Source organism: Myripristis murdjan, chromosome 8 (genome assembly GCF_902150065.1).
Source record: "Myripristis murdjan chromosome 8, fMyrMur1.1, whole genome shotgun sequence".
NCBI lineage: Eukaryota > Metazoa > Chordata > Actinopteri > Holocentriformes > Holocentridae > Myripristis > Myripristis murdjan.
In genome coordinates this window covers 2,138,192-2,160,946 of record NC_043987.1, presented here as the reverse complement: position 1 = coordinate 2,160,946, position 22,755 = coordinate 2,138,192, and the positions used below count along the sequence as shown (strand labels likewise).

Sequence of the window (22,755 nt, the reverse complement as noted above, 5' to 3'; positions counted from 1 at the left end):
CTGTATGTCTGCAGTCTGCTTCATAAATATGATTGTGGAGGTTCTGGCTCTACACTCATGATGTGAATGTCAGATGTGGACTATGAGACTTCTAGAACTTATTGCCCATTGAGATCTGTACAAATTCAATCTGTCAGTGACTTGTGGTGACCTGAAATGGGATCCTGTAAAGAAAAAGGGCTATCGTTTTAACTGTTCAACATTACTGAGATTAAACTCACTTTTACCTCCAATTTTACTAAAAGTCACATCAGAGGAATTCATATTTAACTCTATTAATGTGCTTATATAGTATGTTAAATGTTGACACTTTAAAAGTGGAACAATTTAGTATTTCATTTCCTTTTTCATCACCAATCAGTGTGAAAAGTGATGTGATTCTGCCCAGCCCAGGGCTCCCACTCTTGGAGAAATAATTTTTCAGCATTTTTCAAGTACATTGAATATGTGAGCTAAGATGTAGCCTACTTCTATACATGTCACAGAACGCCATGTTAGACTGATTCAAAATGAACAAAGTGGCCAAAAAGTTCAGAAAAAGTTCAGGTTTGAAACACATTTTTGCATTGTAAGCCTACATTTTTATGCATAAAAAAATGAACATCTTAACAACACACAAATATGTTGATTATGCACAAACAGCAAGTTGATCAAAGTGTTTTTTCGTTTGTTTTTGACCTTTTTGGGCTTCCATACACGTGACGCTGCGGCATGTCAAAACATGACAGTTGGGCACTAAAATGGCATCAGTGGAACATTTTAGAATTTTGCAGAATCTCACTAATATTTCCAATGGACCAATGAAGAATCGCACTTATGCCCCTTTAAGTTTTTTGAGACAGAGTGAAGAATTGTGTTATTGTTCTTACTCTTTAAAGTACAGAAGCAGGATTTAAACAGGCCTGCTTGCTCAGTGTGTAAAGCCAAAGAGCCTAAATGACATTTCAAGAGATGTGGCCTTGACTTCACCTAAGACAGAGGGTTTCTTTGACTCTGACCGCCGATCATCTGAAACCCAGGCTTTTACTTAGACAGGTTTTATTAAACCCCCTGACCCCTTTATTTCTTAAAAAACAACAACAAAAAAAAACAACTTTTGTCTACAAAGTTGGACATTTGTTGGAAATTCTCGTCTCGTCTTAAAAAAAAAACAAAACAAAAAAAAAACATAAAAATTCCAACCCCAAAATGATTCTTTTTAACAGGCCAGTAAGAAGTCAAAGAAAAGAGTGGTTCTTTATTTTCACCATTGTATTTTTAGACAACAATTGGCACTTTCCAAAAATAAATAAATAAGAACAATAATAATAATAATCAAAGCAGTGATTGTTTTTTCTTTTTTAATTTGATTAATTTTATTTATTTTTGAGAGGAATTTGTGGTTTCCAAAAACTTTTTTTTTTTTTTTAATGATTCTGATTTTTTTTTTTATCTTTAAATGCTTGATTTTATTTAAAATTCTAATTTCCAATTTTTTATTTCTTTTTAAAGACAAGAATGTTTACTTTCCAAATGTGCACCAAAAAGTCTTCCTAGGTTGAAGTAGTTGTAGTGAGGGTTAAGCAGCTCAACAACAAGCAGTTAATATAGAAAAGAAGTGAAGAGAAGTGAAGGAAAGGCTGGTCAAGGCTGAGATATGTCTTTGTCAGCATTTCTGACCTCACTTGGTTATTGCTCATCTCACAACTTCACCGGCAACCTCATCATTCTTCCTGGAGACTAGAGGTGGAATGCACAGCCTTAAGCAGACAACATGTTCTGAATCACTTCTGGAGAATTTTGGGAAGGATGGAGGCAGAGGAAGGAGGAGTCTCTGAGTCAGCGGTAGGTTACTGCTGAAGCCCACACAGGCACTTGTGCCAACAATATATTGCTTTCTCCTCTGCAGAGACAAGGAGGATTCTAACAAGACTGGAAAAGATCATCAGGGAATGGAAATTCACTTGGCGGGCAGAAACAGTGTTGAGCAACAGAAGAATCTGTCAGAAGTGGTTGGGTGTCTTTCTGATGACAGGCAAAAGGCTGTTAGTCACCACCATGAGAGAAATGTTAGCAGCTCCCTTTTCTTTCAGTTGGCTAAAAGGTGTGAGAGGAGAGGCAAATGCAATCCCTCTCTAAGAAAATGTGGTATAATGTGTTGCTGGGAGACTGCAGGATGAGGATGAAGAACTGAGCTGGACCCTGTGCAATGTTAGGGTTCAACTTGGCATCAACTTTCTCTCAGTTGAGTCAATATTTTCTGCTTGACCATATAACCTGTCCAAAGGAAATATTCAGCTTAGCATCAATGGACTATCAATAGACTTTGAACTTAGTATTTGCTGTGTAACAGTTAGATTGATATTTAATATAATAGTATTATTATTATTATTATTATTGTGATGATTATGATTAATAATAATAATAAAAATCCTAATAATAATAATAAGATAAAAAATTAAAAAATTAAATATTTTCAACCTACCCACATCGCTGTGATGTGGATAGAATGAAAATGTCCATGTTAATATGCACACAGCATGCACCTGAGTTTCCTTTCTGCCCTCACCTGTTCTGTTTCAACTTTCGATTTTTGTGTGCATTTTTCATTTATTTCATACTCACAGCAGAGGGCTTGGATCAGACCTGAAACGTTAAGGTTTAATGGTGTGCCCACTACCAGTTGAGCCTCCAGGACACCTCCAACTGTACTGATTTGATATTGATATTGTCAGTCGTCATCTTTGATGTTCCAAAAGAATCAGAGGTAAGTTACGATGCCAACTTTCAAGCTTCACTGCTCTGCAATGGCAAACATGCTGCAGTCACTCCCAGTGTGAAGCTTCCATTGTGGGAAATGCTAAATGCACCTACTGGATGTGCATATCCACTGGGACAACCCAACCTGGAGACCTCCCTGATTTGGACCACACATGTACAGGGGTTAGATTAGAGGGATCCCATAATGCACCCATAATGCATATTTTTTTGTATCAAGTACTCACCGTGTGCTACCTTCAATATCTGAAGAAGAAAGTTTTATTCGCAAGCCTTCATGGTAAATTTGTATTTCAAAAACATAAGAGTAAGAGTTGGTTCGTGTGGTCCAAACTGGGCAGGGACACCCATGATATGCACACCCACAGGGTGCGTTTATTATCTTACAGTTTGAGCCGTTCACATCAACATGAAAACGACAATGGTGACGTCCGTGCCAAGGGATCTGTGCTGTGTAGATTCATTCTGAAACCTGCTGAACAATCTGAATCTTTGTCTTGGGTGAGAAATTGAAAGGTTATTTAAAGAAACATTTTTCTTTTTACATGGGCTGTTTCTATGGTGCAACAATCCGCTGAGTGATTCTTTCACAGGCTGTTTTATCTGGTTATGCAGATGATCTCCCGTGACAATTTTACAATATTGAGGGTGCTGGATGTAAAGGCATTGGAACAATCTTTCTCAGCGGTAACTGAGGTCAAAGTAATGCACTAGTCAGGGTTGCAACACAATTACCAGGGCCTCATGGTCAAACAGATCTTTCACCTTATGCATACACACTCCAGGACACTCCAGCGAAATGCTGTTGAAATAGATACCGCGAGCAATATTTTAGCCCAGAGCAAGAGAATCCCTGTTCTGTTTGATGTGATGATGATCCATGGCAACAGTGGCACATAAACATGCAGCAGCTGGTGGCTCCCTCAATTTTAGCATAAAGAGGAGCGATTCTCTCGTTTTTATTGCTGAGAATCGTGTCACTTGTGGGTGTATTACTTATGACAGTAATACACTCGTCAATATCAGAAGAGGAAGTGCAAAAATTGGATTGAGTGCCGCGGACCTTGAGACGATCTCTGCTCTCGGTATCTCAAGATCCGACGACCAAAACATTCGGACCAGACGTCATCGCAAGCGGTGTGGCCGACCCAGGAAGAGAGGGAAACGAGCCGCGGTAAGACTCAGGCTAAGAAGGCTTGGACCCAAGGCTGTCCCACTAATCAAACAGACCTCAGAACTGTTTTGCCTAGATTCCACCAGCACGTCCACATCCCCACCAGAGGAAACAACACACTGGACCATGTCTACACCAATGTTCCTGGCAGCTACAGAGCCCTCTCTCGTCCTCATTTTGGCCAGTCAGACCACATCTTCCTGCTTCTCCTGCCTACCTACATCCAGCTGACAAAAAGGGTCAAACCAACTGTAAAAACAGTTAAAGTGTGGACAGATGAAGCTACAGCAGCTCTACAGGACTGTTTTGAATGCACAGACTGGCAGATGTTCAGGGATGCTGCTACCCAGGAGAATCATATTGACCTTGAAGAATACGCATCATCAGTGACATCATACATCAGCAAATGTGCTGATGATGTGGTAAAAATAAGGACAGTTAAATCATTCCCTAATGAGAAAGCCTGGATGAATGGAGAGGTGAGAGCTCTATGTAGAGCCAAAAAAGCTGCCTTTAAGTCAGGTGACTAAAAACATGTGCCAACCAGCTAGTAGATGTCATTACTGACATCTTCAACATATCACTGTCACAGGAGAGTGTTCCCACCTGCTTCAAGACAGCCACCATCATCCCTGTGCCTAAAAAGTCTGCAGTGTCTGATCTAAATGACTACCGCCCTGTGGCACTCACCCCCATCCTGATGAAGTGCTTTGAGAAACTGGTTCTCCAGCACATAAAGAACAACATCCCTGCCAGTCTGGACCCTCAGCAGTTTGCATTCAGAACCAACAGATCCACAGAGGATGCCATCTCCACTGCTCTCCACTCAGTCTTCACTCACCTGGAGAAAAGCAGCACCTACATCAGAATGCTGTTTGTTGACTTCAGCTCAGCTTTCAACACAATCTCCCCCATGAAGCTGATTGGAAAACTGAACACTCTGGGCATCAGTACTACCCTCTGCAACTGGATACTGGACTTCCTCACAAACAGACCCCAGTCAGTTCGGATTGGCAGTCTCTCCTCCTCCACTCTAGTGCTCAACACCGGAGCGCCCCAGGGCTGTGTGCTCAGCCCCCTCCTGTTCATGCTGTACACCCACGACTGCAACCCCCGACATGGAGAGAACTCTATTGTGAAGTTCGCGGATGACACCACCATCATTGGCCAGATCTCGGGGAGGTGAGGTGCCTGCGCAGAGCCAAAAGGATCCTAAAAGACAACACCCACCCCAGCCACAGCCTGTACACCCTGCTGCCATCAGGCAAAAGATACAGAAGTATCCGCTGCCGCACCACCAGACTACAGAGCAGCTTCTTCCCTCAGGCTGTGAGACTACTAAATGCACCATCTGCACTCCTCCATGTTTAATAATTTTATTTTTTATACAATCAATTAATCAATCAAGAGGGAACCACATTTTAATTTCATTATACAACCTGTTGTATAATGACCAATAAACTTCCTTGTATTCTTGTATCCTTGTATGTCATTATGGACAAACCCATTGAACCTAATGGCTTCTATTGATTTTTTTCCCCCAGTCTTTCAGCTGTTCGCTTGCTCTCCTATCTTGTCTGGATGCAGTGTCAGACTCTACTATAAACTATAGCCCAGGGAAACTATAAGTAACTATAAGTTAAGCTTGCATGGCAGACTGCACTGACCTTCCTGAGACTGTTGGATGGGTTCACCAAGGAAGTTCTATTCAAGACTGGTTCCCGCTGCCACATGGAGAGGGCTTTCCTGCAGGTATCTCAAGAGCTTCAGTGCTGACAGGAATTGGGAAGCTACTGTCTTTTACCAGACAGAGCCAGGGCATGTTGAGCAGACAGGCAATAAAACACTTCATATAGCCTGTGACAACACAAGGAATCTCAGGGCCTTACAGGACACTGGTGGCAGTAGGGAAACAGTTCTGCAGGGTTCCCTGGCCACACCAGCCATCTAGCACAGGTTGAGCTCCCCTTAGTTACTTATGGTTGACCTTACTACTTCTGCCAGTGGTGTTTGACAAGGGTGGTGTTTTCACCCCATTCTGTTTATCTGTTTGTTACCAAGTGTGGATTGGGCCACATATTTTTGTTCGCACCCGACCCAAGCCTGAGAGCATAGTAACTGAGCCCAACCCGAACCTGACAGGCATTTTTTTTTTTTTTTGGTGGCCAAATCCGACCCAAGCCTAAGCCCGAGATTTTGCTCGCCCTCCAGCGTTAGGTTACGCCACCTGAAATAGCCTACATGGTGCCTTCAGCATTGTCATGTGAACACCAGCACTATTCAGGAAGTTGCCCAGGACAGACAGTAGCTCCATCGTTTTTATTCTTTTTACACTAGAGTATCACTAAAATAACACCAATGGGACCAAACCCAACCCAAGCCCAAACATTATTCCAAAAGTTCTGGAGACCTGAACCTGTCCTGAGAAGCTCAGATTGGGTATCCACACTCTAGTTTGTTACCTGGAACATCTCAAAACCTTATCAACCAATTTGCATGAAACTTGGTGTAAAGGTTGATCAAGAGTCAAGGAAGAACTGATTCAGTTTTTACACTGATTGGTCAAAGTGGGGCATGACAGTGTCTGGGGTGAACTTTTGGTGAATATCAAACATGGAAATGACATCTTAACTGCATCGTGTTGGTGGAGGCATGCACTCTACTGCTTTCTAGCTGAGGAGTGAAGTTCTTTTCTTGAATTGACACCATTCTGTGCTCTCACATATCTAAAAATGCTCAGCCCTTATTGACTGGACTCTGTACACTTCCAGGGGTGCGCAGGGATTTTTGTCGACTTGAAATTCTATATTCATAGGAAATTACTTCTATTACATTTAAGTGTTTTTTTTTTTTTTAATTTTGGGTCCCCAGTGAAAAGCTCTCGTACAATGCATATGCTGTCAACCTGTTTTTCTTTTTAGTCACAAGCAAGTATTTTTTTAATTAGATCTTCATATTCTATTCATACACTGGAAAACTGCACTCATTCCAAATCTGTCAAGACTTGAGCTGTTTTTGTGTCTTTAAGTATCCCTGAGCCCGGCACTTTTTTTTTTTGATCCATTTGCATCAATAAAAAACAAAAATGCAGAAATGAAAAAGTAGAGTAGTTGGCCGTTTTAGCTTCCAGTCAAGTGTTTAACAGTTTGATATTAATATGGTTTGCTGATAGTGTCAGCTACTGCAGCTGGTTATGGAGCCACTGCCATACATTTTTCATTCACCAGCACAAAATGAGCTTATGGCAGTACTTTTTCTACTTTGGAAAAAAAAAAAAAAGAGGAAAAGTGAAACAGTGCAAGTTCTAATCCTAGAGATTCATGGCAGACCAAATCCACAGATTCTCTTGTATACACTTGACAAGAATTTCCCTGATGTGTGGATGGATTTCCTCAAAAAATCTTAATGAATAACCTCTATAACTTTGAAAACATTGCCGCCACAGACTTTCATACTCCATAGAGGGCCATGATAGCCATTGCTTGCCTATGAGTCACAGCCTAATTTGTTTCCCTAAGAGTGTTGACTTGATAAGCTTCCCACAAGCATCTGATGTAAGTACAGTTCTAATCTTATGGAAATTTTTTTTTGGGGGGGGGATCCAAACTGAGAAAGTATAAGGTTCCCTGTTTTGAACAGTTCTGTTTTTGTGCTGGGATCCAACAGCAAGCAACCAGCAAAAGGAATTTCAAGTTGGAGGATGGAGCATGAAAAGACTGGTACTACTGTGTGACTAATAACACAGTTAATGTCAACTAGGACCACTAAGAAAAACAGGAGTGGGTTTCTGATGTTGCAAAAATCATAAGTGTTTTGACATGTATTCAGTGAGGTTGTAATGAACTCGATCTAGGTTAAAAATGATAAACTATTTAGCTGCATGGTCACCACAACCTCTCTGGTCCAATTCCAAAGTGTCATTCCTTGCCACTTTTGAGCTACTTACCCACTGCTTCCAGGTTTGCCAGTGAAAGCCAATTTTGAGATACAAACCTCGGCTGATAAAGTGAACAAAGAATCACTGCCGCTGCATACATCCTGCTTGTGTCTTGCCAAACTGTCTGTGGTGTCAGTTCAACATTTACATGCAACGACCGAAAACTCCTTCCTTCAACCAATCAGAGCATTTCAGCAGATCCTAGAGCTCACTGGTGCTTTCCCAGCAAATAGCGGGCTGGAAATGGCATGAAAAATAAATTCAAAGAAAAGCACAGAGGAAAGTGAAGACAAAAAGAGCTGGTTTTTACTACATCAGCATCAAGAGGGGCAAGAGGGGAGGTCACTGGTGTAATAACACTAAAATGACAAAGAAAAAAAAAACTGGCCAGTTTTGCTGCACTTGCAGTTAAGAAAATGTTACATAACCTAGGATTTCTATAGAAGCTGAGAGCGGCTGTAGTTGCAATCATTTTTTAAAAGTTATCTTGAGAAAACCAAAGGCTGATATGTCTAGATAGGAAGATGGTGTAAGAATAAGTCACCATTAAAAAACACACAGTCGTTTTCCCTAACAATGCAATTTCTGCCTGAGTTAGATCCTGATTTAAACTGGTGCATTAATCAGTAACAAGTGGCATTTTCATCTTTAAACATCCTGATTTCTAATATGTTTGTTTAAACGAGATATTGAGATACTTAAAGCAACTTCTTTTCTAGTGACCATGATTTAATCATCTTGTTACTTTGAGGAAACCTTTTGTTTTCTCATGCTAACATGTCTCATGATTGAGAAATTGGCCTTTGATTTTCTTGGTAATTAAATAATTATCCCTTTATAACGAGAAAAGCTTTGTTATCCTGAGATGATGGCATAATTAATTCACGACCTTGAGATAACAGCATTAAAAAAATACCTGCCATCACAGCCCCTCTCAGCTTTCTAAGATTTCAAACTAGTTGGTACCTAATAGATGACTTAGGTACCACACAACAGGAGCAGAATCCTGCTTGATTTATATTCTGGTCTAAAGCACACTTTGAATGTCTGTGCTTTTATTCTAATTTTTTTTTTCTTGGAGGTGCATTTCCTTTTGCAATGCTGCTCTCATCTTTAGCCTCATTGCTCATCATGTTAGTACAAACTAGTCCTCCAGACAGGCATGATCAGGCGTTCCCAAGCTTTTACAGTAAAATGGCTTTGCAACACCTTTGCTGTTCCCCGTGGCTGTAAGAAGATGCTAGATTGGTCACTGTTTGGAAATGAAGTCACTAGTGCCTTGACAGATTCTTGATTCAGAGACTATAAAACTGTGGGTGTGGTGTCTCTTTCCACACTGGGGTTCAGAGTGGATTCCTCTTCCTCATCGAGTACACAATCCTCTTTCTATTTAAAAATAATAATAATAATGATGGGGGGAAAAAAACGTGACGTAATGATAATGTAACTCTTTGTACCTACTGAGCTCCTACTAGTGCCATTCACATGCACTCTGGATTTGAAGAAGAAAACGGCCTAATTACAGCCTTAGCAACTAGCGGGGAAAATGCTTCTCTGCTAAGTGACAAACAAAAATGACCAGAATCTGTTGTATTGACCAAGTTAGTGTGCACATGCAAAGACTTGGAAGTGAAGTCATAGCTAAAGAAATGCTCTAATTGGCAGAATGGCTTGCTCTCCAACATGTCAGCAATGTTGACTTCAGGCCACCAGCAACTTGGCAAATCTGTATGTACCTCTGCAGACTAGCGGAGCTGCTTTGTGCACGACACGAAGCAAAGGGCAAGTTGATTTAAAGAGATAGTTCACCTGTTTTGAAAAATGAGATCCCTGAAAAATAAGATTTCTCTCCCTCTCCCAGCTGTTCTATAGGACAGCAGTGGTGCTATCTTCCTCTCATTGTTACTGAGTGCTGGATACTGGCTGGATGCTCCAAATGCTAACTGTTAGCCTCCTGCCACTGAGGTGGTCCCCAGCTAACATTCTTAAAGTAACCATCAAACTCAGTTGACTTTGATGATGATGTGTAGCAGAATTTTTAGCAGAATTTACCTTTTTCAAAAACATTTTATCAGTGGTGTACCTATTTTCTTGTGCGGAATCAGCTCCCCGCGCTGAACTTCAGTTGCTACGGAGGAAAAGAAGAAGCCAGCCACAACATGACCTGCCAGCTGTCTTTTAGTACTCTGGAGAAAGTTGTTATTTTTGTCCTTCAACATGTGCACGTGTTCAATGAAGAAAACTAATGATAGCAAATTCAATCTCCCTCCGTCTTTGCGGTGGCTGCTGCTGCTCTGACTAAATGATAAAGGTCCATTGTCCATGCACAATCTGTAACTCTATGTGCATTTTAGTTTTGCAAATCTTGTGCGGTGATGATCAGCCTTCTTTGAGTGGATTAAGATGATTATTTTTAACAATGTTAGCTGTGGGGGAACACTGGTGAGAGGAATATAGCAACACCACAGTCCTACACATCAGCTAGGTGAGAAATGAATTCTGACATGTTTTAAAATGGGTGAACTATCCTTTCAAACTCCGAATTGATTAGTTGCCAAAGCACTTTGGTTCTGGATTGAGAAAATGAATCTTGTCCTTCCCTAGCGCCCATGTGAAACAATAAGGGACTGAGGGACGTTCTCTAGCTTCCTCTGGAGCAGAAGAGTCAATGTCAAACAGTGAGAGAAGTGTTATTACTGGCAGATATAAACACACAGACACGACACAACATGAGACATGGTCTTCCTCATACACTTTCCATAATAAAAGTGGATGCCACTAGTGACTACACAGAGCAACGATTTCATGACAAAAGAGACAAGAGCGCTATAGCTAGCTACCACATGATTAACATCCGGTGCGTTAACGAGTCTATTTAACAAAGTATGAACAAATTAAAGTACTACAACAAGACGTGATTCCAGAATGGTTTTTTGGAACATCTCCACCACATTTAATTTGCTCCTTTTTCTTTCTTTTTTTTTTTTTTTTAAGATTGTTTGTTGTTTTTTGTGAAAGGAAAACAAAAACAAAAGACAAAAATGATTAACCCTACAAAGAGACATTTTTTCACGGCTGTCTTAAAACTTGCTAAATCATAAACTGAAAATGAACCGAGTCCAATAATTGTGAGACTGGAAGCAATGCATACATGTTGAAGTCTTTCTCTCCTTGACTGATAAAGGGGGGGAGGGTGGGGTATGATATGTTGGAAATCATACATGGTGAATGATGAGGAGGAAGGCGGGAGAGGCTCTGGCCCTCTCTCCCATGCCTCAACCTTTAAGTCTCTTCGTGACAGTCTCACAGTCTCAAAAAGGAGGTTGGGATGAAGAGGGGAGGGAAGCGGGTATGTAAACTAGCACGCTGCCAATTCGACACAGTTTTCCTCATTCCACTGACCAGCAGGCCGATACTTGGGTCATTGGTCCTTACTGTCTGTCCTCCAGAGGCTCCTTCTTCGGCGTTGCTGGCCCGGTCTGGCTGACCACTATGAATAGCTGACTAGCAGGGGAGGAGCTGCTGCCGTGTCCTGTCAGCTAAAAAAAAAAATGGGCTATTGGCTAAAGAGGATGACAATGGGTCTAACCAAAGGTATGGGTCATGTTTACAACTTTGGGAGGATTCAGAAATGTTGTAGCTTCAAGAAATGCACCAAGTTCCAGGCAAATTATCCCTGTCACAACCTGATCCATACATCCTACGTGAGCGGTGCTGCGCATGTGAAACTCGTGGCGTGATGTCTCACTCGTTTAACGCTGAATGTCATTCATTACATCTTTTTAAAAAATGTAAAATCTTCTGGGTGCAGTCTGATGAGGCTTGTTGTTTGAAAGCCTGGTAAAATCAGACTATAGTTAAAAACAAAAGTTTTAATGTGAAACTGTTTCTGTTTATGTATGAAAAGGGTTATTTCAGTAATTTAAGTTGTGTGCTGCATTTAGTCCTCAAACTTTTCAGGATTTGCTTTCCCTATTGACAATGTACAGTATTTTTCAAGCACCATCTGTCATTGAATTTAGAGACAGCATTGTGTCCAAGGTAGCCTATGAGTAGATAGCTTGACCGGAACTGCAGCTCAAGATTTTTCTGGGATTTTAAAAACCAACCTTCATCAGACTGCACCCAGTCACACACATCATGTTTTCCAGAGTTGATGAACTATCAAGTGATTCATCTGACTTTGAGACATCCTGCCTCCTCTCCATCTCTGCAGACACTTGCACATGCGCAGTATCGATCGGGCAGGAAGGATGGATGGGGCAGCGACAGTCCCACTGGTCACCTTAGCTGTTCAGTGATGGAACTGCAGACAGCAGGATCATCTACGTTGGCCCCAGTGCTGCACGCTAACACTAGCTTACTATCACTCAAGAGAGTGTATGCTCAAGTGTTAGCATGGAGCACTGGAGCCAAAGATCTAAAAAGGAAGATGGGCCATTTTCCCAAGACTTGATTAATTCTTCCAACTTTTCCTTCACCTAAACATCAAGACACCTACTTTTCATTAAGAAATTAAAGGAAAAAACCTACATAACGGAAAACCATACCTAACGGCAATAGGCAGGACATGAAGGAACCGTCTTGTCTGGCTTGAGTCAGTCTCTAATAGATGGAAAAGAACCTTGAAGACGTGATATGAAAAACCGAGATGGCAGCCCCGAGGGTTGACGATGATTGAGATTATGGCAATGTCTATAGTGTCCTACTGTACAAATGAAGATCATTTCAGCATAGGTCGGGTATAGAGGTGTACAGGACCATGGGGACAGAGTGGTGCTGGTAGCTGGCAACAAGTTAATTTTCAGGGGATGAAGACGGTTTCAGGAAACAGGTTTGGTGTGTCATGACACTTCGAAAACAGGGAGGAAGGAAGGGGGGAGTCTGAAGCATGGACAGAAACGATGAGGGAGGAGAGGTGGGAGGTGACAACCGCAATACAGTTGTGCAGCTTGTCTTTGACAGGCTGTTTCTCCATGTGCATATGTATTACAGTCCCGATGAATTCAAGGAGGAAGAGGAGGTCTAGCAAGACAAGAGTCTGGACGGATACAAGAGCTTAAGACCGGTAATAAAGTGATGGACAGAATAGAGCAGAGTGAGGACAACGAGGAGGGGAGAGGGAGTGCCTCAGTAGCACTGGTTTTGGTATACTGGTTTTGGCTGCGGTTGGTCAGTCAGGGTCAAGGGACGGGGAGCAGACTGAGGGGCTCCACTGGGAGGCGTGGGGGGGGGCTCTTGTCATGCGGGGTCAGGGGGTGTTGAGGAGATCTCAGCGAAGTCTTCTTTTAACTGCCATAATGCATGGTGTTGCTGGGGATAGCCATGGGTGAGGCCATGGAGATGGCAGCACCTCCCATGGTGAACTGGTTGGTGACTGGGTAGTGAGTGCTGCTGCTGCTGGGGCCTGACTGGCCTGTAGTAGCTCCTGGAAGAAGGAAAATAGCAGAGTTTTACCATCAAAAATTGCCTTAAAGTAACACTTCCCTTGTCCACCTGGTTGAGACCTGCTATACTGACTAGCCAAGAAAAGGCCCTTCTCTCTATGGTCCTTCTCAAGATATCATCCCTTACACCCATTATCTTTGTGTTTTGGGGAGGTTTTTCTTGCCTAAGAGTCAGGGGGGTTCAAGTCAGAGGGTGCCATCCTGTTTGGTTTGATGTAAACTTGTGCATTCACAAGTACACTGCTAACTTCATCCAACTAACCCTGCACTGAGCTATCTCTTAAAGAGCTATGCTACGTCTATCTCAATAAGGCTGTATCAGAGTTACCTTAGATAAAAAGTGGTCAAACCATCAAAAACTCATGGTGCCAAAAACATGTAGATATTGAGAGCCATTTGTTTTCATTTCATGAGCTGGCACTATTTGAATAAATAAATAAATAAATAACTACACATGAAACTTGCTGAAGAGCAACAGCAACCTCGAATTGTGTAGCCCAAGCAGAAAAAGCAAAGCAGAGCTTTAACAAGACTGCTTTACCAAAGCATAGCAGAACTAAGTAGCGCAGACAGACTGTTCTGTTGAATCATGTGTTCACTGTAGAGCAAGGCTAACATGGAATTTGCTTCATTTAGCTGTTGTGGGAAGAATTTCCTCTGATGTCAACATATTCCCACTGCTACAAACGTAGTCTTCAGCCCAACTGACCTTATACTTTTGTCAGCCATTTTGAAAACTTGTGGTGAGAAACATGATTGTACCTAGATGGTTCCCCTGGATTTTCAAAATTTTTGTATGCCCTAACTTGATTCAACACTGTAGCACTTGACTCTGTCCTAACCTTGACCCTCTAACTCAGTGAGTACTTTTACATGCACACCTTATTCCTGTATTATTCGGAATATTCACAATATTCCGGTTGCGCACGAGTCATGTAAACACGCACTGAACCCGATTAAGGTCATATTCCAGTTGGAGAGAATTCCGAATAAGACCCCTGGCATATGCCTGTTCCAACTGGAATATTGAGGCATGTAAACACCTTAGTCGGAAAATGCCCCGAACTGGAATATTCAGTCACGACTGCGCATGCTCGATTCGCAAGGAATTCTGGGGTGTCTTTGTTGCTATGGTTAGTGCAAGCGGGGAAAACGACATGGCAAAAAGCAGCAAGAGCCAGGAGACTGCAGTCTGCCTTCAGCTGATGAAAGACTTAAATATCATTGAGTATATTGAGGGAGAAAACATAGAAATAGCGACAGAAGAAGAAGAAGAAGACTTCTTCTTCAGTATTTCCAGCAGACCAGACGCCTATACGCGTACTGCTGCCCCCTGCGGCTGAGTGTCGCATTACATAAGAGAGTGGAATACGCCTAAACACGGGAACATGCCAAGTAACATGTTAACGGAATATTCCAGTTGCCGCAGCGCAGTTACCTTAACTGGAATATTGACCCGAACCAGAATATGGTGTGCATGTAAACGTAGTCAATGTTTCCCCAACCCAGTCCTCAAGGACCCCCTGTCCTGCAGGTTTTTGTTTCAGCTCTGTTCTTTCACACCTGATCCATTTAAGGGCTTCATGCTGATTGGTTGAAGCAGATCTACCTGAACAGGGCATGCAGGAAGATGCATGGGCCTTAATTGGGTCAGGTGTGCAAGAGCAGAGCTGAAACCAAAACCTGCAGGACAGGCAGTCCTTGAGGACTGGCTTGGGGAACACTGCTCTAACTAACCCCTAACTGCACTCGTGAGAGTTCAAACCTAGAGTTGCGAGAGTTCTGCAAATCTAGGGTTACCATCTAGACAGGAAACAACACAACCTGAAGATCAAGTCTTGCTGCATCATATTAACTAGTGGATCTAAGAATCCCAAGGGCCATCGCTTCACATTTTCAATGATTTGGCCCATTAGTGAACTGGCCCATTAGTGAATTGAATCTTGAATCTAGTGCTAGGTAGAGACTAGCCACCTTGGCAACTTTAGCTAGTTTACTAACAAAATTACTTGTAAATTAATGGATTAATGGATAGTAAGCACCAACGTACATACTAGTGACTGTTAGACTCTAGTCATACAAGAGGGAAAAAAAGCCAGAGGTTTAACTGACTGGTGGACATACCCTGGACAATTCCTGTGCTCATGATGGAGCCCATCCTGGAGTGGGTGTGATTCACAATCCCAGTGTTGACTGTGACAATGAGTCAGAGAGAAAGGGACAGTCAAGTATACATACACCACAGAAACACGTAAAGGCTATAGAATGATGCAATGTGGGTGCCTGCCTTTACAAATTTAAACCAAAATTGCAATTAAGTGTCTTACATCAAAGCCATATGCAGCTGCAATAAAAAAATAAAAATAAAAGATCTCTCTTTCACAGTATTAACTAAACCAACATGATATGCTTAAGCCACAGAACTTGAATGAAGCAGAACAGACTTTCCCATTTAAATCAACATGGGATGGTCAGAGCAGCTGCCAACGATACACCTAAATTGTACCAGAATAACTTGTGTGTCAGCCATCTTGCCAAGGTGAGAGGTTTTGCAGCAATGATCAATGACCAATGACCATGAGCAGTGGAGTCTGGAGGTATGTTGTGCTGTTGGAGGGGAACTGAGGATTGTTGGAGCAGTTGATGGTAACTGTTCATGCACAACATATCCTTTCACAGCACAACATATCTTTTCAGCTCTCAAGCAAGTGTGTCACACTTCACTGCCCTACTGATGTGTGTCACCATAGCAGCAAACCAGCAATCACCATTTTATTCTGTACCAAATGACCACAGCAAACATTTCAATGACTGTTCTACTCCACTGAAGTTCTGTGAATAACACCAATCTGCTGACTGGCTTCTGCAGGAGGTTTACAGTCTGCAATGTCATGCACTGGTCCCGACAGCTCAGATTGGGTTCAGACAAAAATTTAGAAATTATGTTTGGGTTCGGGTCAGGTTTAGTCGTGTTGGCAACTGTCTGTTCTGGGCAATGTCCTATATAGTGCTGGAGTTTACGTGATGGCACTGAAGGTAACATGTAGGCTATTTCAGGCAGCAGATGTAACCTAGCGATGGCGGACAAAAAAAACCTGGGCTTGGGTCGGGTTTGGACACCAGCTAAAGGAATGCCTGTCGGGTTTGGGCATAACTCGGTTACCATGCTGCCATCTCAGCTCAGGTTTGACAAAAATATGCAGCCCAATCTGCCCTCTACTGCACTGTGACAATTGTTGTCATGGTTGTTGGCCCCTTGGTATCAGAACCCAAGAGGGAAGTGTCTATATGTGCATTCACACCTTGAGTGACATGATCACCAAGTCACTGAAAGGCCATTCAATCCTACAGAGGTGAAACTCAGAAAATGAGTTCATAGCCAGCAAATGGCTGTACGTTTCACAGTAATCATCCCTCAACAGCCAATCCGATTTCTTTGTTTACATACTGATGTGTTTTTGATCTGCCTTGTGAGTGCAAAATGGACATGCTGATTGAAGCCATTCAAAAGGTTCCACACTCTCTATATCATTTATGGGAAAGATCACAGAATAATTGCCTTCAGTTGATTTTCAAATAACCTTGCCTGATCAGCACTTGCCAGCTAGCTTTTGAAACAGCAGAACAATGTAACACTATGAAAGTCAATACCAAATCAGTGGAAATTACAATTTTCCTGTTCAAAACTTTGTACCAGCCAGCCTTTAAAGACACAGTTAGAGTGTCTTGCACTACTGGTAATTGGTCATAGCTGAGCAACACATTAGCCAAGTTGCTCAGACTGTGGACAAGCCATACCAATCACGCTGTCAACCAGTCAGACACCAGAGAGACTGTCTAGCAGAGTGGAGCGCTAGAGAGCACTGAGAGTTGGAGGAGAGAAGCAGCTTAGTGAGGAAATGACACAGTGAAGGAGGATTTGGCCTGAAAAAGACTGTAGCAGGCAAGGCCCTATAGACGAGGACAAACAAGACAAAGCAACAAGTAGGAGTGCAAGCAGGCCAATGCCTTGTAAAAGCATTTTCCTTTTAAAAAATTATTTTGCAATAGAATGACTGATAATATTGCATGATTAAAAGGTCTTACAGTTACAAATATCTTATGCTATTTATGATCGGTCTGATCAGGAGTATTATTTAGCAGTTCTCCAGTAGTTTTAGTGTGGTGACGAGTTAAGGGTTCAACTTCATGTGATAATTCAAACTGCAATCACAATATACTGCAAGTCGTCTCAATAGGATATTTTCCCATACCATGCAGACCTATGCACTCAATAGAAACCTGTCCAGGAACAGCGCATAAGGTTGCATAAGGTTTGTCTTTATAATCTCCTGTTTTTGACGCCTTGTGGACATTTTTTGGGGCTCTCCATTATGCATAACTGTAAGATGAGAAGAAGCCAAGTTGAGTGTGATTCGTACCCAGGGGGATTAGGTTGTTGTGAGACACTGTCGAGCCGCTGCCAATGACTGTGCTGAGGTCGTACGCTGCTGGCATCCCTGGAGGAAAGTGATAACAAACAAAGCAATCAAAAATTTAACAGTCCACAAAAAGAATCTATGGGTACCATGGGTAGAATATACTGTTTGTCTTCACAGACGATTTACAAAGTGCCAAAGAGTGACAACGGCCCCTGACAGAAAGCGTTGTGAGCCAGCACACAGCAGAAAAGTCATGAGAAAATTAAAAGATAACAGATAACAATGAAGCACTGTCACTAAAAGTGTTTCGGTGGAGTTAAAGTTTCCGGTAATATTTTATTAATTTTCCAGTATTTTCATTTTATTTTTTGAATTATTGTTCTAGTACTTTTTCTTTAAAATACTTTCTTGTTCATTTTCTATCACTTTGTCTATCACAACGAGATGTTCCGAATGAATTCACAAAACACCACAAGACTTTGTGGATAGCTTGGTCATGGGGCAATGAAGAGCTGATTAACCTTTCACGCTGATTGGCCAAAAGGGAGTCTGTGGTGGGTGTGGCCTATCACGAAAAGGTGCAGAACTCCAGCAAAAGAGCACACACACACACGTAACTGTAAAATATCTGAATATATTAAACCAAAAACATCACCCTCTATTAAGAGCATTAAAAGTAAGAACTGACAATTGTCATCTTTCTTGTTAATGTTTTTTGGTGTAAAAATCATCTAATGCAGATGGAAAATTTATTCTGCTATACTGAAGTAAGTAATCTGCTAAATTTCATGATATTCCCTGACATCTCCAGAAAATTCATCTAATTCCCTGAGTCTGCCTGCCTGGAGTGCACACCTCTAAAATTCCATGGTATTTGCTGACAGGCAGGAGAGCTGCGACTGATGCTGGAAAACACATTTGTTTTGTGTGTGTGTGTGTGTGTGTGTGTGTGTGTGTGTGTGTGTGTGTGTGTGTGCTCACCTGATACGGCCATCCCCTGACTCATGCTGTAGGCCCCCCCTGTGTTCCACATGTTCTCGGATGGGGAGCTGTAGTGTGAGCCAGGAGGGGGCGTGGGGGAGGTGCCTGTGTACCTACAGATATCCACACACACAAAAACACAAGAGATTTTTTTTTTTTAATCTCAAGCAATTTTTGCCTGGTAAAATAAAGGTTTAATAACACACACACATTAGAAACAGTGAGGGCTGAACAATACTGTTAAAATAATACTAATAGTGATAGTGATACTAATACTAATATTAATACTAATACTACTTATAACAATAATAATAATACTAATAATGTCGTGATTACTTTTACTGATATTGTGATAGCAATATAAGTCACAATTCTAGTGATAATGATCATTTTTACATTTTCACTGATTCATTTTCAAAGCTATTAAAATGCTGGTGACATTTTTGCTGAGATCTATGCAAAATAAACATGTTTTCTTACATCTGTAAAATACAATTTACAACTAAGGGCATCTCTGTAGCACCATAGTACTTTATTTACGATGCTTGCCACACATTAAACCTTATCAATCGATCAGTCAATCAATCAATCAATTAAAAAAAAATGCAACTTAAGTGATTTTCAAATAGCACAGGTGTGCTTACAGCAACTCACCTGAAGAAGGGGTTTTTTAAGTCCAGCAGGTTGCTGGACTTTGAGCCTGTCTGGTCCACCTGGGCAACAATACTGATGTCGTAGCTTTGTCTGGGGGCACAAAGACATTACATTCATGAAAATATTATTACTATTACACTAGTGCATTTTATTTGGATTGCACTTTTCAGGGCACTGAGAGATCTTACAACAGGCACCAAAGCATGAAATCAAAACAACATAACAATACAACTGCAGTGATCAACACTGAGGAATTCAACTGATGCAATACTGCCACTTTACTGATTTGCTCCAAATGTTGCACATCCTACAAATGTCAAGACAAGTTAGTGCCCCAGGTTTGGTGTCACACAAGGGCATTACGTGAGCATATCATGCACAGCAGTCATGTTTGTTGACGCGTGGCCACCTAGCTGTTCCTCTAATAACTTTTCATTCTCATAACCAAGATACTTCATGTAAAGTTTTGTCCAAATCTAATAACTAATAACTGACTGTCACAAAAAGCAGAAATATGACAAATAACAAAAAAAAAAAAGGGACAGTTAACACCATAAGTTCAAGAAGCAATGCTGCCCATGTCAACGTGGTGCACTCTCTGGAAAAGCCTGAAAGTCTGCATTTGCTGGAAAAGCCTGAGAGGCTGCATTCTCTGGAAAAGTCAATGCATCTGAAGGCCTGAGTACTACTAATACAGTACATACTACTCACCAAGGATTCTATACACATGACATTTCATGGCCATACCCTCTTTCTAATTCTAAATGCTGCTGCAATTTCATTGGCACGTTACTTGTCATTAACTGAGCATTGAGGAGCTGTTGTATAAAAGCTATGTACATAGTTTCACTCAAATGGCAGCGATTGTTGCCAAGGGCCTCGGTGAAGTATGGCAAGCATGTGGACCAACTTTGGTGTCAATCTGGGTTAAAGGATCACTTCCCCTCAAACTGCAAGCCAGAGGAATTTTCTGCTGCCAATCATTTCTGCAATTTTTGAAAATTCCAAAATGTTGTTAATTATTTATCATTAAGGCCTACAGATGCTGTATATCAAGTTTTGTAGAGATACTGTAAGTGACACGGTTTAAGGGGAGTTTGCAAAAGCAGGTTTGGCAGCAAAGCTATAAACATGGTAGCACTAAAAGCATGGATCCATGGACATAAAATCTGCTGTGTGTGCATATGGCCAAGGCCTCTCTTTGGCTGCAAAGTTTCAAAAGAAAAAAAGTTACACATAGGAAGTGGGTGAACCCTAAAAAAAAGATACTGACTGCAGATCCAGACAACAATGCAAGCATGGACAAGTCAACTGTTAGACCACCTGACACCTCGGTAAAAGGCATGTGTTTGGGGGCTGCCACAAAGCAGAATGCTCTAATCTTGCTGTGTGGATAGTGGAAAAAAAAAAACAACATAGTTTTTCTATGACACTAAAGTCAAAAGAACTCCCCGTTCAAAAAGACAGGGCTCTGGTCTGATTGGTTGGGATTCCACTGCCTGGCGGTGTTTCAAAGATGGCGCCAGAGTGTGCCATCTCTTTTGAAAACCACAGTGTCTCTGGTAAAGCCAGGAAGTTTTCGCTTGTCACTGTAGATATGATGCATTTACACATCATATCTACTGTGTTCTTCAGGTTCTCCCTCATTGCAACTGTTACTTCTACAATGGTTACACCTAAGTCATACAAAATTCAAAATGACATTTCTAATATGTGTACATATTACTGATACAACGTATGCATATTCATACATACCATGTTAGCAATATCTCTGCAAAATGTGATACATGTAAGTGCTCAGTAGTGTAGGGTATGGTGTTGGACATGCATTATAACTCTAAACTAATCGACTGGGACCGATTTTAAACTCATCTTATTTTAGAGCTGAGTATGTGGACTAATAGTTCTGGTGCATGAGACAGGGCACACAAATCAATAATGCAGGTAAACTTATGCCTTTTAACTAACCATCATTACAGGGAAAATTTGTCGTCATCTGATAAGACTCACTTGAATAAAGATAAAAGGAAGTTGCCTGCATTAAAAACAAATTAGTGCAAAAAAGAGAAAGAATAGCCAGCTATAAAACAGTGACCTGCTGTCTGGCCAGCAGCCAGTGCAGACAGGACGCTCTGTTTTCAGCTCTTATTTCTTCTCACTGTGGTGCAGCACTTTGCACAGCTTCAGGATGAGATGCAGCAATCATACCTTTCTGAAATATTTTGCACACACGATTCAATTCACTTGATGTTTGCATTTTCACTAGCACACTGGCATTGGCTGAGTGGTCCCCTGTGACCACAAAACTTTACATCTTGAATGGTTCACTACTGGAAGCAGGATACTACAGCATTTGTAGATGGCATCTTGTAATATTGTACTCCATTGTCTACACTCATATTTTTTGAGGATCCACAGATTATATGACCAGTAAACGGTCAGCTGATGGCGGTTGAATCCTGTGCTTGTAGCTTAGTCAGCAAAATGTTGACTTTATAATCAAGCGGGTGGACTGAGCCTTTGGGATAGTTTGTTCCATTCAATAAGCTGTCACATTCTGGATTTTACATCAGAGACATTAAACTTCACTTCCAGAGGTCTGTGCTGCTTTCAGTGTAAAGCTGCACCACTGATATTACTCTTTGTCATTCTGCACTGCCACTGGTCCACTCTCTCTGTAGTGCTTGTTTTATTATTATGTTGCAGAGATGTCATGATACCAGAATTTTGATGGTCAATGTCAGTACCAATGCGAAGCCACAAATCAATACCAATTTCAATACCATGGAAAATATGACATCCAATCTACTTTAGTATAAATTTGAGCAAAAATAAGAGTTACAGTGAAGTGGTTGGTTTCGTTTGAGGTGTTTTCACCCTTCATCTGGAAAATGCCTGAGCACTGTTTGCATGCTGACTTTGGCTTGTCTATGCTGCCTTGTCCATCTGCCATTCAGGCAAAATACTTCCATATGTGGCTTTTGTATTGTGCTCTTTCCAAATGTTTTTGTTAGTTTGAGGGTGAGGAGGAGTCCTGCTGCCATCTTTGTTGTTTTTCTGTGTTCTGCTATGCTCTCATGTTGGTAGCGGGTGCGCCGTTACTCATAAATGTAGTACCAGTAGGTACTACCGCTACTGTATAAACACTAGTACTGCTAAGTTTCTTGAAGTTTGGCATTGATGTGGTATTAGTTCTTGTGACATTCCTGATGCAGATTAGTTTCCAGACACTCCCATATTTGTTTTCATAGTAACTGTTTATCTACTTTGCTGTGATTGGCTGCCGTGTGAGCATGAATATCAGACAGCCTGTCTAAAATAAATGAATAAATAAATGCCACAGCTGGGCAGCGGTGCGAAGACTTCGCATGATTTGTGGCTGCA

General features: G+C 41.5%; 1 protein-coding gene across 2 annotated transcripts in view; it reads right to left on the bottom strand.

The window, feature by feature from the left end:
• Positions 1-7,039: 7,039 nt before the first annotated feature.
• Positions 7,040-22,755, bottom strand: part of carm1 (coactivator-associated arginine methyltransferase 1) — a 39,825-nt gene continuing 24,109 nt past the window's right edge. The window contains exons 12-17 of one of the 2 annotated variants that reach the window (XR_003928655.1): positions 19,372-19,461; positions 18,718-18,830; positions 17,737-17,814; positions 15,643-15,659; positions 15,440-15,508; positions 13,161-13,296 (exon numbers count right to left, since the gene is read on the bottom strand). Coding sequence is in view for 1 of the 2 variants with exons in the window: in XM_030058865.1 (XP_029914725.1) it covers positions 13,157-13,296; positions 15,440-15,508; positions 17,737-17,814; positions 18,718-18,830; positions 19,372-19,461 (490 nt within the window). In the remaining variant the exon portion in view is untranslated. Of the gene's footprint in view, positions 13,297-15,439; positions 15,509-15,642; positions 15,660-17,736; positions 17,815-18,717; positions 18,831-19,371; positions 19,462-22,755 lie in introns of both variants that reach the window. The other variant, XM_030058865.1, reaches the window with a different exon arrangement.